Source organism: Argentina anserina, chromosome 5 (genome assembly GCF_933775445.1).
Source record: "Argentina anserina chromosome 5, drPotAnse1.1, whole genome shotgun sequence".
Lineage (NCBI taxonomy): Eukaryota > Viridiplantae > Streptophyta > Magnoliopsida > Rosales > Rosaceae > Argentina > Argentina anserina.
This window is the reverse complement of record NC_065876.1, coordinates 2,309,925-2,325,507: the sequence shown is the minus strand read 5'-3', so window position 1 is coordinate 2,325,507 and position 15,583 is coordinate 2,309,925. Positions and strand designations below refer to the sequence as shown.

The window sequence follows — 15,583 nt, the reverse complement described above, 5'->3', positions numbered from 1 at the left end:
ATCTTCAATTTCAACTTCTATTAAAAAAAAGAAATTGATTAATTTATATCATTTTATTTGAAAATTAATAAGCATAATTCATATACCACAACTATTACAAACAGGTTAAAGTTCGCAATTACAAAATAAATTAGCATATATTTCATATTGCATATGTCCATTAACCAACAACCATATTGTTATAATAATATGTTCAAAACTCTATCATAGGCATTTAAATATTTCAAAAGCAAAAGAAAATGCATATATAACAATTGGTTTGAATGGTAGAAAATATTGGTTATAAACTAAGTGAAATCAATGAGAAATAAAGTGATGAAAATGCCCTTACAAATTGATGAGAAATAAAACCACTAACAATGTTAATTGACGGAATGAACTAAAATTAGCATGAAATATAAATTTTAGGTATCAATGCACTAGTTTTTTAATGTGAGATACTAAAAGTTAAAATGACTAATAATTGAAGTACTGTTTATTGAATTCACCCTAAATTATTTGAAAATTCACTATTTTATCTCAATCTCCTTCTCCTCCTCTCTTCTCACAAAAAAGTATGATCATAATCTAAGTCTCCATGAGTGTTTCCTCTTTGATTTAACACGATCAATACCTTTGGCTTAAGAGCATTGTTGGAGGGTGGAGAGCTACGTGTGGTCAGCAGCCACCATATCCGTCGAATCCTCTGGGTTTCCAAAATATATGTTATAAATTTTATTAATGTGAGGTATTAAAAGTTAAAATAACTAATAATTGGGGTACTGTTTGTTGAATTCACCCTAAATTATTTGAAAATTCACTATTTTATCTCAATCTCCTTCTTCTCCTCTCTTCTCACAAAAAAGTATGATCATAATCTAAGTCTCCATGATTGTTTCCTCTTTGATTTAACACAATCAATACATTTGGATTTAAAAATTTCTCTTTTAACTCCAACACAGCTTGGTTCGTCTTAATAGACCATTGTTGGAGGGTGGAGAGCTAAGTGTGGTCCACTATATCCGGCGAATCCTCTGGGTTTCCAAAACATATGTTATAAATTTTATGATAAAATTTGAATATGAGAAGGAGAGGACATAGACGAGGAGATTGGGAGATTCTAAGTCGTCGGCTTCCGACGTCGAGTTCCATCTCCGACTGGATGATTATGTCTGGTTTTCTGCAAATTTGATGAAACTTGGGAAGAGTAGGGAATGAGAAGAGGAGAAGACATGACTTTTGGGACAATTGAGGTCTGGTTATGGGGTAGAATTTATCTATAGCAATTAAAAATGAGTAGATAATTTATACTCTTATAACATGAATCCATTTTGTTAACTAAAATGGGTGTGAAATCACGATAGAGCCCTTACACCATAAACTATATTTTAATTTTAATAACAAAGGATAATGTAGTAATAAATAAAATAATGTAAAAATCAATTCTAAATTTTTTTCTCCTAAAATCCCTCTTTAATAATATTTAAAAACAATTTAATTGCACATCCCTTTCTTTAATAATATATTTTAAAAAAAATAATTACACACAAAGTGTGTGTATTTTTTTTAAACGGGGTTTAGAACCCAGTCTAACTGGGAGACTCAGCTCCACGTTCAGTTCTGTTTATTAATAAATTGAAAGAGTTTTGCAACGGGGAGGAGGGGGGGACATAGTGCCTCAACCCAAAGAACTACTACAATTCTCAAAGAAAACATCCTGAATAATAGTAGATGTCTCATTAAATCAAACATTATCTAGATAATTAGAACTAATAAGGTGAGTAAGCCTATTAGCTACACTATTTACTTCCTGAAAGACATGTGAAACCTGAACAAAATAAAAGGACCTCAAATAGAACTTACAGTCCTCCAAAAGCCTTCCAGACTCCGACAAGTCTTCTGCCCCATGTTGCATAGTTGCTACCATTAGTGAACAATCACTTTAAAGTATAAAATCATCTAACCCTTAATGCGCTGCCAAGAGCAGACTAGCCCTGATACCTCATCAAACCAAACATCATTTAGAGAATTAGAACTAGTAAGGTTAGCAAGACTATTAGCTACACCATGTGTTTCCCGAAAAACACCCTAAACCTAAACATAATGAAATCACCTCAGATAGAACTGCAAAAGGCTTCCAGACTCCCTCCGACAAGTCTTCCACCCCATGCTGCAAAGCTGCTATCATCAGTGTGTGAGTGTTTTGTTTCTAGTATAAGATAATGTGTTTTAGTTTGATTAAAAGTATACTGATCGTGTGATAATCGTCCAAATCTTCCTTGGTTAGGTTAGGTGAACGGGAGTCAGGGTCTTCATTATAGTGTGGGAAATAGTAGTTATTTTGGTCCTAGCTAGTTTTTTTTTTCCGAATATGGTCCTAGCCTGCTAAACAAATGGAAAGTCGGAAAGATAGTGAAGCCTCCTTTCCCATCAAACTTTAACAGTTCTTTGTCCTGCTGATTTGAATAAAGTTGCATACTTTCTTAAATGGTCTAAAACTCTCTCTCTCTCTCTCTCTCTCTAAGTAGCAAGTTTGCAACAGCAACCTCTTCCACACTAAATTCCTATAGAAGGCAGGTGCTCCTGTCTCAACCCCATCATACCGCACCATTTTATACCCACTATCCCACCTTTACACTGGTAAAGTGATCTCTCTGTCTCTCTATTTTGGGCAAGTTATATCTTCATCTCTGTTATTCTCTTTCACTGAAATAGTTTTATCATTGAGTCTTTGCTTTACATTGAGCATGTTTACTATCCTTGTTTCATGATTTAATTCACGTGGGGTTCAGTGTTCAAGAAATTTATTTGTTTAGGTATATTTTTCAGGAATATGGTACTAATTCTGATTTTCCCCTGTTTGGTTTCTTAGAATTTGGAGCTTTATGAAGTAAACTCTCTGTAGTTCCTTATCCATGTCTGAGTAAAGGTGGACTCTTGTGGGATTTTCACTGATGATCAATAGAAGTTTCTCCAGGGGTGAAGTAAAAAGTTTGGATTGAGCTTGGGTTTAGTTGTAATCTACTCAAGATTAGTTCTTTTACATTTGATGGAGTCTTGGAGCTGTACTTCTGAAGGGAAGGGTTTTGTAACTGATGAAACAGTTTCTCATACTGATTCTCTTGCTAGAACTAGAAGTGCTTTGATGGGTTGTGATTCGAAAATCCCATGTACTTGTGAAAGTCAAGGTTTTGGGGAATTGGGTTTGCCAGAAATGTTGGGGAGACATTTACCAAGAAGTACAACAAGTATGGGTTCCCTAAATTCATTTTTTGGGGAAGACGAATCCTCTTCAAAGCTTTCAAGCTCTATTGTTGAATCCAACAGCAGGGATTCTTCACTCTTTGATTTAAAACTAGATGCTTATACTTTTAAGTCATTGAAAGGAGCTTCATTTTTTTCTTCATCCGAGTCATCTACACCTTCAAAGAGAATGAAGGTATCAGGAGTACACTCCCAGACTGCTCATTGCCAGGTTCATGGCTGCAACAAGGACCTCAGCTCCTCCAAGGACTACCACAAGAGGCATAAAGTTTGTGAGGCTCACTCGAAGTCCTCCAAAGTCATTGTTAAAGGCATAGAACAAAGGTTTTGTCAGCAATGTAGCAGGTTGGTCAGGTTTCATCTATCCTGAACCTTATCGTGTTTCAGTTTCTGAAAGTAAATTTTGCCTTGTTTAACTTGAAATATCTAAATATGAGTAAGTTACCTTTTTAACTGTTAGTACTAATGTCATGAGGCTTATAGCCGCTGTAATATGTAAGCTTTTGATTATCCAGGTTCCATTTGCTGGCTGAATTTGATGATGGTAAGCGCAGCTGTCGCAAACGCCTTGCCGGACACAATGAGCGCCGGAGAAAACCTCAAGTTGGTATTCATTCTGGAAGAGATGGGCGGTTGCTTCAGTCATATAACGGTATCTTACTACAACTAATCTCTTAAGTGTCCATGCCACCTACTCATCTACTGGTCCCCTGGTTTTCTCTTTGATAAAAAATAAAGTTACAACACTAGTGTATATATATATATATATATTGAGTGTTGAAACATATTTCATCACCCATATTTCTTATAAGGGCACATGACTATCGTCCAGTAAGTCAACAAACTATATAAAGACTAGTCTAATCTCTATCCACGGACAACAAAAACATACAAGTAAAGTGATGTATGCACGTAAGATATAAATATAAACAGCTTTAACCAGCAGTTATAAGAACTACACGTCACCAAGGGCAGCGAACGACATCGAATGTATTTGACGAATGCTCTATATACTTCAATACTTTTCCTTGAGACAAACTTGCTAAACAACTCAGAGATAATGATGAGGAAAATGAAATATAAAGGAGAGGCTTGAAATGAAATATGGGGTGAGATGTTATGATTATATGATATGGAATATGGAATGAAAATAAAAAAAAAAATATGAAAGAGAAGTTTTATATACACACCGGTAATTACTTAATACACATCTATATTTTTCAGATTTCAAATGAAATTCTCTTACCTATGAGAAATGACCAAAACATACCACTAATTATGAAAATATATATTATTAAAATGTTAAAGATGACAGCTTATTTTCAGAAACTATATTTATGTAAGTTTTTTCAAGAAAAGATATTACCCATCAGATAAGGAAATTAAATGGACAAAAACTGATTACCAATTCATTTATTTATTTTTTTCTAAAAAAATTCATAATTTCGAAGTTGTAACCAAGGTAATTTATATCAAGACATTATGAACTTCTCATTTAATTAAATTACATTTTTTCTCTTCAATAACAAAAGTTGACGATGAAGATGAAAAATAGGATTCAAAGAAAAACCATATGTAAGAATTTCTTAATAATAAATATATAGACCTCAAGAAAATTTCAATATATCTTAGTACATACTAATTATTTGAAATCTATTAATACAAACAATCACATGAAATTAAGTTAAGGGTATTTTAGGCACTTTAGGTTGTGTATGTAGTATAAAATTAGAATAAGAAATAAAATGAGTGGTGTATTGAGTATTAGATGTGTATTAAGTATTTAAGAGTGTGTATTTAAAATTTATCAATATGGAATGAAATCTTATTGATTATGAAACTTGAAATATTAAATGAAAATATTTCAATATGAAGTCTACGGATACATATATGGTATAGATTTATAAAATGATAACCTGAAGAGATGAAGTTCAGGAATTAGAAAGATATCTCTTCGAATGAAATAAGAATGGAGAATGATGGGCAAAGTTGGCTTTCCCTGAAGCGAACTTGATGATGTTGCTGAAGAATTTCCCTGAAGTGATGATGTCTTTTCCCCCATTCATGAAGAGTCAACAACTCTATTTCTATGAAGGGTCTACAACTTTGCTTGCATCCCCTAAATAATCATGCAGCTCATAAACACCTTAATGCTCTAATTCTCCCCCTTAAGTTAGATCGAGGGAAACCACATAACCAAACTGAGTCGACATTGCACACCAAAGAACCAAGAAACCCAAGTCTGAGATGATGTTGCATGAAATGTGAATCTGAATTGATGAGCAAAGAAGAACATACTTGGAGACTGGACAAAACAAAACAAAACTTACGTTGAGAAGACATTGTCAATGTGAGAATAAAATCAGCTACATACTTGGGCGAGATTCTCACAACAATGTGATTCAAATCTGAATACACAACTGTCTTCCCCTTCCACTCTTCATTTGATTTGCTCTAGTTTTTGCAACAAACTAGTCCACCTCAACTTCCCAATCAGCCGTCATCTTAATCTCCTCGGCTTCTGCCAATACATACTCAAAACCCAAGTCACCGCAAAAAAATTCCAAGCGAAATCAAAACAAAAGGAGGAAAATAAATCATTTAGCAAAACATAAGAGTGCTAGAAAAATCAATAAGCATAACATTCCGGCTAGATTTTACATAACAAGTCTATAACCCAATAAGAAGAACCCCCAAATCGTAAACCACAATATCGAGTTAGAAAAATCCCGAATCCCTAACCCAAAAGCCCCAAATGGTAAACCCTAGTCGAAATCTTGGCAGCTAGCATCGGTCTACAAAGATGAACATTCCAATCTAAATCGCGAATCTCAAATGCCCCATATCTTGAATCCCAGAATCCAAAATAAACCAAATTTGAAACTGTTGATTCTAGAGAAGCTTACCAGCATAGAATGAGAGCCTCGAGTTTGTACAAAGGTGGAGAAATATTGTATGACTCTGCTATCAATCCTTCCGGGCAACAATTGTTCATAGCAGCAGTTTTTTTATGTTTTTTCTATGTTTCTATCGATCTGGAAATAGATCCAGATTATAAAGTCAAACTTTTACTTAGACGACACAAAATTTCGTCATCTAAATCGATGTGTTCGTCACCTTACAATTTCTTAGACGACAAAATCAAAATACATCATCTAAGTTCTGTGCTAAGACGACAATATAGTTGTTTGCGGACTAGGTCACATCTTAGATGACGATATCATATTTCGTCATTTAAAATGTACAGCTAAGACGACAAAAGTGGATTTTGTCATCTAAGTTTCACCTAGATGACGAATTTATTCACTAAACTGACGATTTTGTTTTCGTCGTCTTATAATCTTTTAGGTGACGAACGAAGTTTGTTGTTGTGGTCTAAATGCTATTTTCTGGTAGTGTGGACTTTCTCCAACATCGGAAAAAAAATTGACAAAAAAAAGACAGGCAATGAACACCTGCTTTGATACCATGTTGAAAAAACTGAACACAAAACTCACAAAAGCTTTTTTTATTTTTCTTCTTGATGAAAAATAAGGTTACAACACTAAACTATATATAGGATAGATTGAGTGTTATTTTAATACGAAAATAAATGCATTAAATCGAGGAGCCTCTAGGGCATCCACATTGTACAATATCAAATAATAAGGAATTAGAAGCCTCATTAGGAACCCCATCCAACTAACTAGTCCCTTGCCAATGAGAATCACCAAGATTTGCTACAACATCAGCAACAAAGTCTTCTTCCCTATAAACATGAACTTGCAGCTAGAGTTCTTATGTCTTCAACAATGCTAAATAGGCGCCACGGAACTCCAAAACACTATTGATTGCATTAATTACGAGTTTTGAATCACCTTCGACCTTCAGATTGCGGTAACCTCTATCTTTTGCAATGATAAGGCTATCTCTAAGGGCTACAGCTTCAGCCACCGGTACTATCGTCTTCCCAACATTTCTAGTTGCTGCAAGCAGTGGCCTTGCATTGCAGTCGCGAATAACAAAGCCACAAGTAACAGAGTCACTTCGAACCGAATCATCAAAGTCGATTTTTAGAATGTTCAAAGGTGGAGGGTTCCACTTTATGGTGGTGGTGTTGTTGTTTTGAACTACCCTCACCCTCTTAACCTTGCAATTTTGAGGGTGTCATTTCTTGCTTTCGAGATGTGTCAGCATGTAACAATGGCCTAGCAAATAGATTTTCATTAAAAAGGTTTGTCAATGAATAGTTCATTGAGAACCTGGATATAGCCATTAGACCAATTTAGTCTTGTATCAAAACCTGAGCGAGACCAAATAGGTGATCAACCGTTTCATAATCTAAATCACTTAATGGCCAAGAATTGTCATAAATGACACCAAACCTCGATAACCTATTTCTTGTCTTAAGCTTTTTCCTAAGCAATAGCCAAGCAAATAACTTTATTTTTGGCTGAATATTCAGATTCCACATTTTGTTGATTAATGCAATTTGGTCATGTTTGCGTTTAAAATTAGGATAAATTGAGTGTTGAAACATCCTTCATTACCCATACTTCTCATAAAGGCACATGCCTATCGTTCAGTAAGTGAACAAGCTATACAATGACTTGTCTAATCTCTATCCACCGACAACAAAAACATACAAGTAAAATAATGTATACATGTAAGATATAAATATAAAGAGTTTTTTTCACCAACAGTCCCTCAACTCTGGTGCACCTACCAATGTGATACCCCAATTCTTAATCGTATCAATATGATACCAATACTCCAGTATTACTATTATCGAAGTACTTCCGTCCGTTTTTTCAACCTCCTCGTTATCTTTATGACGTGGCAAATACGTGGGGCCCACAAGGAGGGGTAAACATGAAATTTTACCACAAGGAGGTTGTATATTAAGTGTTGCATAACATATTATGCATCATGAAACAGTATTTTTGTTGATCTGCTATGATTTTTGCTTGTAAGAACTAATGATACATAAACATGTATTTGAATTTTGTTAAGTTATGTGTTTCTATATTCTTATGAGATTGTGGAAATTAGATGTTCCATATAAATTTCTATATTTATTCTGTTAAACTAACAAGTGCTAGGGTAAAAATAGAAAATGAGATTGATCTAGGTTTTATCAGATTGTGGTCGACTAGTTGGCGGTAGTTCTTTAGTTTAGATAAGAGACACAAATTAAGGAGTATGGAGGGAAAATTAGCGCCAAAATTGGAATTGTTGGGTGTCTTTCTCAAGGTAAAGGGCGGGAAAAACATTGCTCCTCTCAGATGAGGTTAATTTTGTCTTTTAATCCTCTTTGTGGGCCTCACGTACTTACCACGTCACCAAGATGACAGAGAAGTTGAAAAAAACTGACGGAAGTACTTCAATGATAGCAATACTAGAGTCTGGGTATCATATTGATACGATTAAGAGTTGAGGTATCACATTAGTAGGTACACCAGAATTAAGGGACTGTTGGTGAAAAAAACTCAAATATAAACAGTTTTTACCAGCAGTTGTCAACCGTTGAGAACTACACGTCACTAATGGCAGCGAACGATACTGAATGTATCTGGCGATGCATCTGGGGAATGCTCTATATACTTCAATATTATCAGCAAGCAAATGCCCTAAATCATTTGTGCAGCCTAGTATTTATGCTTCTAAGGTCTGAAAATGCTTCCAGTAGTTCCAGTACTCCGGAGTACTAAAGAATTTTTGGTAACTTATATATAACCTAAGGTCTTACATACAAAACCAGTGTGTTTGTTTTGACACATAATTGCATGTATGAGGAAACTGTTCCGGTATTCCCGTTCTTTGTCAGTTTCTGAAGCTTTTACACAAGAACAGATATAATTGAAATTTGTGGATGAGGTTCCTTGCAGCATTCACATCAAATTATATGAATCATCTTGTACCTTAAAAACAAGAGCTAGTTTACACATAACTCTGAAATTGGATTTTCTCATATGGACAATTTTACATTAAACTCGTGCTTACCGATTTATCTCATCCATATAACCTCGTCTGCGTGTGGCCGACACCAGTTAATCCACCCTTTACTTAGTTTTATGATTCGGAATAGTAAGTGTTAAGGCTTAAAAATGGAGGAACATAAAAACTGTATGCATTTCCTCTTTGCATGATGCAGGTGCAACATGTTACTGTTACTGAGTGTCCAGCTTAACATAAAATTCGAATATCTCTAAACAGAGCCTTAATAAGAGTTGTATTATCTGACAAGTTTATGTTTAGTACTTATACTGCTCTTTTCACCGATCTACACACCCTGCAGGTAGCAGATTTGCGTCTTTCGTCTGCCAGGATATACTCCCTAATAGCATTTTGGATGCTGAGATTTACAGAACTAGTGACTGGAGCAGGCATATAAAAGTCGAAGGCGGCACTCAGCATAGCCCTTTACCAGGTGTGCCTGTAACAAATGGGCATACGTATTTTAAACCAGTTATCTCTTCTTATGAAATTGGCAAACAGTACCCACCAGTTCATGTATATGGAACCAATAGACATCCTAGTGGAAGCATACTCAGTGCGACTGGTAGTCACTATCAACATGAAATGAGAAGCTTAAGTTCTGGTTCACGTTCTATTGGTCATGAGGGTGCTTTAGGAAGTGAAGGGTTCAATGATTTCCACACAACAGCATCAACCGTGCAAGGATTATCACGCATGCCAGACTCCGGTTGCGCTCTCTCTCTTCTGTCATTCCAGTCCCAGAACTCTACAAGCTATGCTTCAGAAATTCCTATTGCTCGTCCCTTGGTAATGCCAGTCAGCCATACACGTTACAACCTCAGCATAGTTTCTGATAAACGTTTCTCTCAAGGTTCCACAAGTGGGGTGTCAAATAAATTCCTTTCTTCAGGTCCCATGACAATATCTAATGGAAGTGATGCTGATGATCTTGGAACAAATGGGATTTTCCCTAGATTACAGTTTCTGAACGCCAAAGATCGTCTGTCATGTGGTGGAGGGACCACTGTTGACTTACTTCAACTTTCATCAGAGCTCCAACCAGTTGAGGATCAATGATAGGAGCATAATTGTGCGATGATATACTCATTAATCCTCATATTTACTTTGATAGTTCATCTCATTTTCCATTTAATTTAGTTCTTTTTATATATGTTTATTTGGTAGTTTGAAGCAAAGAAAGAAATAAGAGTAAAGGGAAGGAGATTTGTGCAATTCATGGAAATTTCATGGACTCTTGACGAATCAAGGAGAGTCCAAGCATAGAGGCTGCGTTGGAGATGAGTTTATTCAGCAAAACATGATGACAAAGACTCCTAGTTCAATCAGGTGTTTACCAATGATGATTTCCATTGAAGTCAAGGCATTAGAGCCCATCAAGGAAATGTTTTAAAAGGCTGAGAAAGAGTTTTAAAAGGGAGCCGAGACGTCCAAGGGAAGGGGATTCGCACACAAGAGAGAACAGCTGCACAAGAGGAAAAAAGAAGAAGAAAGCACAAAAGTCCGCAGAAGAGATCGATATCTGGCAACAGAAGATCGATCGTTTTCCCAATTTCTCCAATTTTTCTAGGTTTTTGTCGTCTTCCTTCTCTATGAATTTCTTTGTGTTTATGATTCTGACTATGTGTTACTAAATTTTCGGTAGTTAGGGGGTAGTTGAAGCCCCTAGAAATGATCCATAACATGCTTTGACATTCAATTTGTTTTCCCTTTAACGAAGTTGAGGTTTTGTTTATTGGTTTCTCATTGATGAATTCTATGTGTGCTATGGAGGCCTACTTAGTATGTATTCTAGGGTTCTAATACTTTGATTGTTTGATGCCTGGATCAATATTAGATTCCTCAAATTGTTTAGAGAAGTAATCGTTAGTTTTCACTAGCGAGTAAACAAAACCCTAGATTTAGTAAGACGCTAAGTAATTTGCAATGTCTTATGATGTCTCAAACTCTTTTACACCTTAACGATCTTTGCATGTTAAATCTTTAGATTGCATTACTTGAGAATAATCTAGGTGTAGAGCACTTCATGCCTAGTATACAGAATAAGAAAGAGTAATAGGTTGTGCTCAAGCATACCGAGCCAATTTGAGCATTTTCAACTAAGTTTATTGGTTACAAATTAGTTGGTTGGGGGTGGATACTTCTTTCCTAACTAGCTTCATCTAATTGATATCAACGTCTTTTAAATTAGTTTTCAATTTTCTTTACTCACTTTTTGATATCAACTCCAAAATTCAGATCAGATCAACTCCAAAATTCACCAAATTTTGTGTGCTAATCACTGTGTGCTAGTATACCTTTGTAAATTTTCATATTTTTCTGAGAAGTTTAGGTTAGGTTTTAATTTTGTTTTTCAATGCTGTTCAGTAGAAGCAGTAGTCACTTTTGTGACATTTTGGTGAAGCTTTTGGTTAGATTATCCTCAACGGGAGACCCTTATTTCCCTACACTACAATTGACATTCCAGCAGTATTTAAGGAAAATTAATAGCTTTAATTTTAGCTATCAATCAGCGGCAATCCCTGCAGGAGAAGCAGGAAAATGATGCTTTATGCTGCCTCCAGAGTCAATCAGTGTTTGCTTTTACTTGGAAGTGAAGGTGCATTCTTTCACTTGGCCTTTTTGTCACATCCCCACACATCTTGTGTCGAAAAATTTGCTTTTCATCTCATTGAATCATTGATATACACCAGATTGATCGCTTTTGCATTTCTATTTATATCAGACACCAACATATTCTTTCTGTGTTGATGTAGGGAGCAATCGAAGTGACCAAGCATGTCAAAATTGGGAACTACTCCACCATAGATCTCCAATAACAGTAGAGCACTTGCAGAGGTGAGGAAATAAATTTTAGCATACCCTTCTAACCTGCTGCTAAACAACTTTTAGTATTAGGAAGTCATATCTAAGATTGACACCTCCTTATACTAGAGCAAGTGCTTACTTGTATACTTAAATAAATAATCCTCTAACCTCCTAGCTAGCATCTCCATCTGTTCTCTTGATTCTTATGAAATTTTACGACAAGTAGTGTTGTAAGCTAACATCTCATCTATGGAATAAGCCCACAAATTCGATTTATATTGTGCGTACATGACAATCAGGGTTTCCTCTACTGTTCATATCAGAAGTGTGTGATTTGATATAGTTAGTACCTAATTGGCATTGTAAAAATATATGCATGCTTAATAGTTGATCTCATGCCTTTTTGGTGTGGAATATGCCTTCTAGTGTGGTGGGTAGTTTTAGACTTTTGTAATATGCACTTGTGTTCAAATTACTCATATACTGTATTTTCGTCAGCTACATGCAATATTCAAACTCTAGTTGATCTCATTAAGATAGATTTAGTTGCTATTAGGCCATAAGCAGCTCAAATACCTCGTTATACTATTTGCTTGGATCTATAGCGTGAAGAAAACAAAGGAATCTGCAATGTGAAGTTAAACCGGCTAACATTTGGTTGGTCTGTTCTGATCGACGGTTAAGGAATAAAGGACCCTTCACTCTTTACTTCTTTACCCTAAAACAAGTCATTAAGTTCCAATCATGCCTAAGATAAGTCCCCGAGCAGGCGAGCATCATTTAAGCTTAACAAAATCCTAATATAATCCCATCAGATTCCATCTGAGGGTAGAACAAACTTCCGATCATCAATTAGACCTTGGTAGAAACTCAGTACTATGCTCAAACGGATCCTAGTATAAGCTCAGCGAGTTTTAGTTGATGTCTTCTGTTCGCCTCCTTTATAAGCTGGCAATAAGCTCAAATGGAAACTTATATATATATATATATATATATATATATATATATATATATATATATATATATATATATCCTAGGGCATGAGTGAGTAGTTTGAGTTCAGCACAAGACTACAAGAAAAAGCAAAACCCGTGAAGAGATAACGCTGCTAATATCTTTCTGCCGGCAAGACAAGCTTTCCAAAAGGACCTTTTAAGACCAAAGTATGATTAGAAAGGCCCACGACATCATTTCCATTTTAAATTTCATATTCTGGTCATCACCTTCGATATAATTGGAGACTGTAATCTCACCCAGAGTTTAAATTCAAACGTCGGAAAGACCATCATTGTTAGCCAGATTTCAGATTTCAGATTTGTGACTTGAAGTTGACATCTCATAATTCAACTTCTTGTAGCCGTTGCATTTCTTTTCCTGAATAAAGATGCTATATAAGTAAGGAAAATTCGAATGTACGTCAATGTATGTTATACATCTCACATCCGACAATAGATATTATTTTATGAGTAGAGTCAGAAAAATAATATATGTTGTCGACCGTCAGATGTAGGAACATACATTGATGTATAGTAGATTATAAATAGCCAAAGAAAGAAAACACAAGATAAATAAAACTGGCAATTCCAAAGAAACCAAACCCAAAACCGCTATGCCCTAACAACCATAACAACAAAATTGTCATCAAGTCATTGTTCAGATGAATAAATAGCTAATGCTTTTATAGAAATACATACTCCGTCATGATTTATTGTTCTAAGCTCATAGCACTGAGGTACATATAAGAAGATATCTTCTCCGACCTGCCAAGTAAATACTCCTAGCTCATAACCAAAAGCTTGGACAAAATGGACGATGATCAGATCACGAACGGGCCTATGGCCATCAAAACAAACAGAGGATCAAAAACCTATTTCGTAGATTTTGGTGGCCCATTGAGCTCAACAGCTTTTCCTCCAACTGGGTTCAATTCATCCCATGCTTCGATCCATGTGACCATGGCATCTGCAAGCTTGAGGAAGTAGTCGTCAACCTTGCCGAGTTTGGCCTTGACTTGCTTCGAAAGTTCAATGTAGCAGGCCTGAACAGTGGCGCATTCTTTGGGAAGGGTAGCAGCTTGGAAAAATGGGATCAGCTCTTCCTGCCAGTAGATACCTTTGTATTCCTTCTTAAGGTTAACGAAGGGGTTGCTGGCTTTGCTATGCCAGATGTAGGGCAAACCTGTCTTCACTCCTAGGCCCAGGTGATCACAAATGACCTACAATACGCAGACAATGCAATCGATGCCAGCTTGTTAGAAATCAAAAGTTCAAAACTAAACATATGGTATTTTGATTGCAAAATCAAAATATCAAGTATTACCTTTATGCACCATCCAGCCCACATATCGTCGTAGCGACCAATTGGCTGACCATCGCCCATGAGTCCAAAGTACATGGCAGGGCCGATCAGCTCACGGTTGAATGCCAGGTTCATCCCGCACATGGGGAAGAGAGTTCCCTTGGGGATCGTCAAGACGGCATCCACAAACCTACGAAACCACAGGCACAAAACAAACAATCAGCAAGCCCGTAACAATGCACCAAACACACAACTCGTAAAACCATCACCACAGCAGAACAATGTACCTGGTGTTCCTCTCAAGAGGCTTAACAAGCTGGGTAGGCGCATCATAATCCGGAATGTTGAGCCACAGCCCATGAGAGACCGCGGTCGGCACACCCTCACGCAGACTGAAAGGGTAACCGCGGACGAAATCCGCGCCCTCACGGAAGGGGTCGTACAAGGTGTTGAAGAAAAACGGAGTCGACGGGCACAGAAGATTCTTGATGTGCTGCTCCAACGCATTGATCTCTTTTCCCGTAGGATCTTTCGCAACCTACATTTTCCAACACCCAATCAGTATTCAAACAACCCGACAGCAAGTAAATTCAAACATAAGTCAATTTAAAATCTACAAACTCGGATCGAAACATCGACATAGAAGCAGATCCGTTAGTTTACAGTCAAATTGAAGTCAAACAAGGTGAAAATTAGGGATCTAGAAGAAGAATCGGAGATCTAGGGGACTTACGAAGCAGTCGTCGTCGATGGTGAAGATGTACTTCTTCTTGGAGACCATGTAGCCGAAGCAGCGGCAGGCGGAGTCCTTGAAGGAGATGCAGGCGGCTTTGGGGCCGAGAATGCGGTTGATGTCGTTACGGTTGTAAAGCTCGTAGTCGAAGCCCTCGGGGACCTTGATGACCTTGGAAGGGTCGCCGTCCTGGACGATGATGAGGTGGTACTGCTGGAAGAAGGGCCTCCACATTTCCAAGAAGTCGAGGTTTCGGATGGTCGGGATCACTATGTCCAGCTCATCCTTCAGCAGCGGCGTTGGGGCGACCTTGCTGTACTCCGCCATGACCGGCGAGATTGGAGGGGAGAGTGAATTCTGGGGTTAGAGAGAGAGAGACAGAGAGAGAGAGGAGGAGGAGGAGGAGAGTGTTTTGGTTTGGATGTGAGACTTGTGTATTTGAAGACCTTCAAGGCTTAAACAGTTGTGTGGGTGTCACGTGACGGAAGAGGGTGTCACGTGTTGAGTGAGGTATGGAGCCATGGG

At 36.9% G+C, this 15,583-nt stretch overlaps 2 protein-coding genes across 2 annotated transcripts; one reads left to right on the top strand and one right to left on the bottom strand.

The window, feature by feature from the left end:
* Positions 1-2,532: 2,532 nt before the first annotated feature.
* On the top strand, positions 2,533-10,763 carry LOC126793501 (squamosa promoter-binding-like protein 6). The gene is made up of 5 exons (XM_050520041.1): positions 2,533-2,619; positions 2,852-3,588; positions 3,759-3,895; positions 9,521-10,291; positions 10,387-10,763. Exons 2-4 carry the CDS (start codon positions 3,029-3,031, stop codon positions 10,276-10,278), a joined length of 1,455 nt encoding a protein of 484 aa, XP_050375998.1. The 5' UTR covers positions 2,533-2,619; positions 2,852-3,028; the 3' UTR covers positions 10,279-10,291; positions 10,387-10,763.
* A 2,899-nt stretch (positions 10,764-13,662) lies between these two features.
* Positions 13,663-15,464, bottom strand: LOC126793507 (probable UDP-arabinopyranose mutase 1). Its single transcript, XM_050520048.1, has 4 exons — positions 15,059-15,464; positions 14,613-14,863; positions 14,347-14,515; positions 13,663-14,242 (listed from the first exon to the last, which is right to left on the bottom strand). The coding sequence occupies exons 1-4, from the start codon at positions 15,383-15,385 to the stop codon at positions 13,895-13,897; spliced, it is 1,095 nt and encodes a 364-aa protein (XP_050376005.1). The 5' UTR covers positions 15,386-15,464; the 3' UTR covers positions 13,663-13,894.
* Positions 15,465-15,583: the final 119 nt, after the last annotated feature.

Coding starts and splice junctions, on each gene's coding strand:
- LOC126793501 (XM_050520041.1), top strand. CDS start 3,029: ATGGAGTCTTGGAGCTGTACTTCTGAAGGGAAGGGTTTTGTAACTGAT. Junction 3,589..3,758: donor TTTTGTCAGCAATGTAGCAG/GTTGGTCAGGTT, acceptor TTGATTATCCAG/GTTCCATTTGCTGGCTGAAT. Junction 3,896..9,520: donor GTTGCTTCAGTCATATAACG/GTATCTTACTAC, acceptor CACACCCTGCAG/GTAGCAGATTTGCGTCTTTC.
- LOC126793507 (XM_050520048.1), bottom strand. CDS start 15,385: ATGGCGGAGTACAGCAAGGTCGCCCCAACGCCGCTGCTGAAGGATGAG. Junction 14,864..15,058: donor CCATCGACGACGACTGCTTC/GTAAGTCCCCTA, acceptor TGGAAAATGTAG/GTTGCGAAAGATCCTACGGG. Junction 14,243..14,346: donor GGGCTGGATGGTGCATAAAG/GTAATACTTGAT, acceptor TGCGTATTGTAG/GTCATTTGTGATCACCTGGG.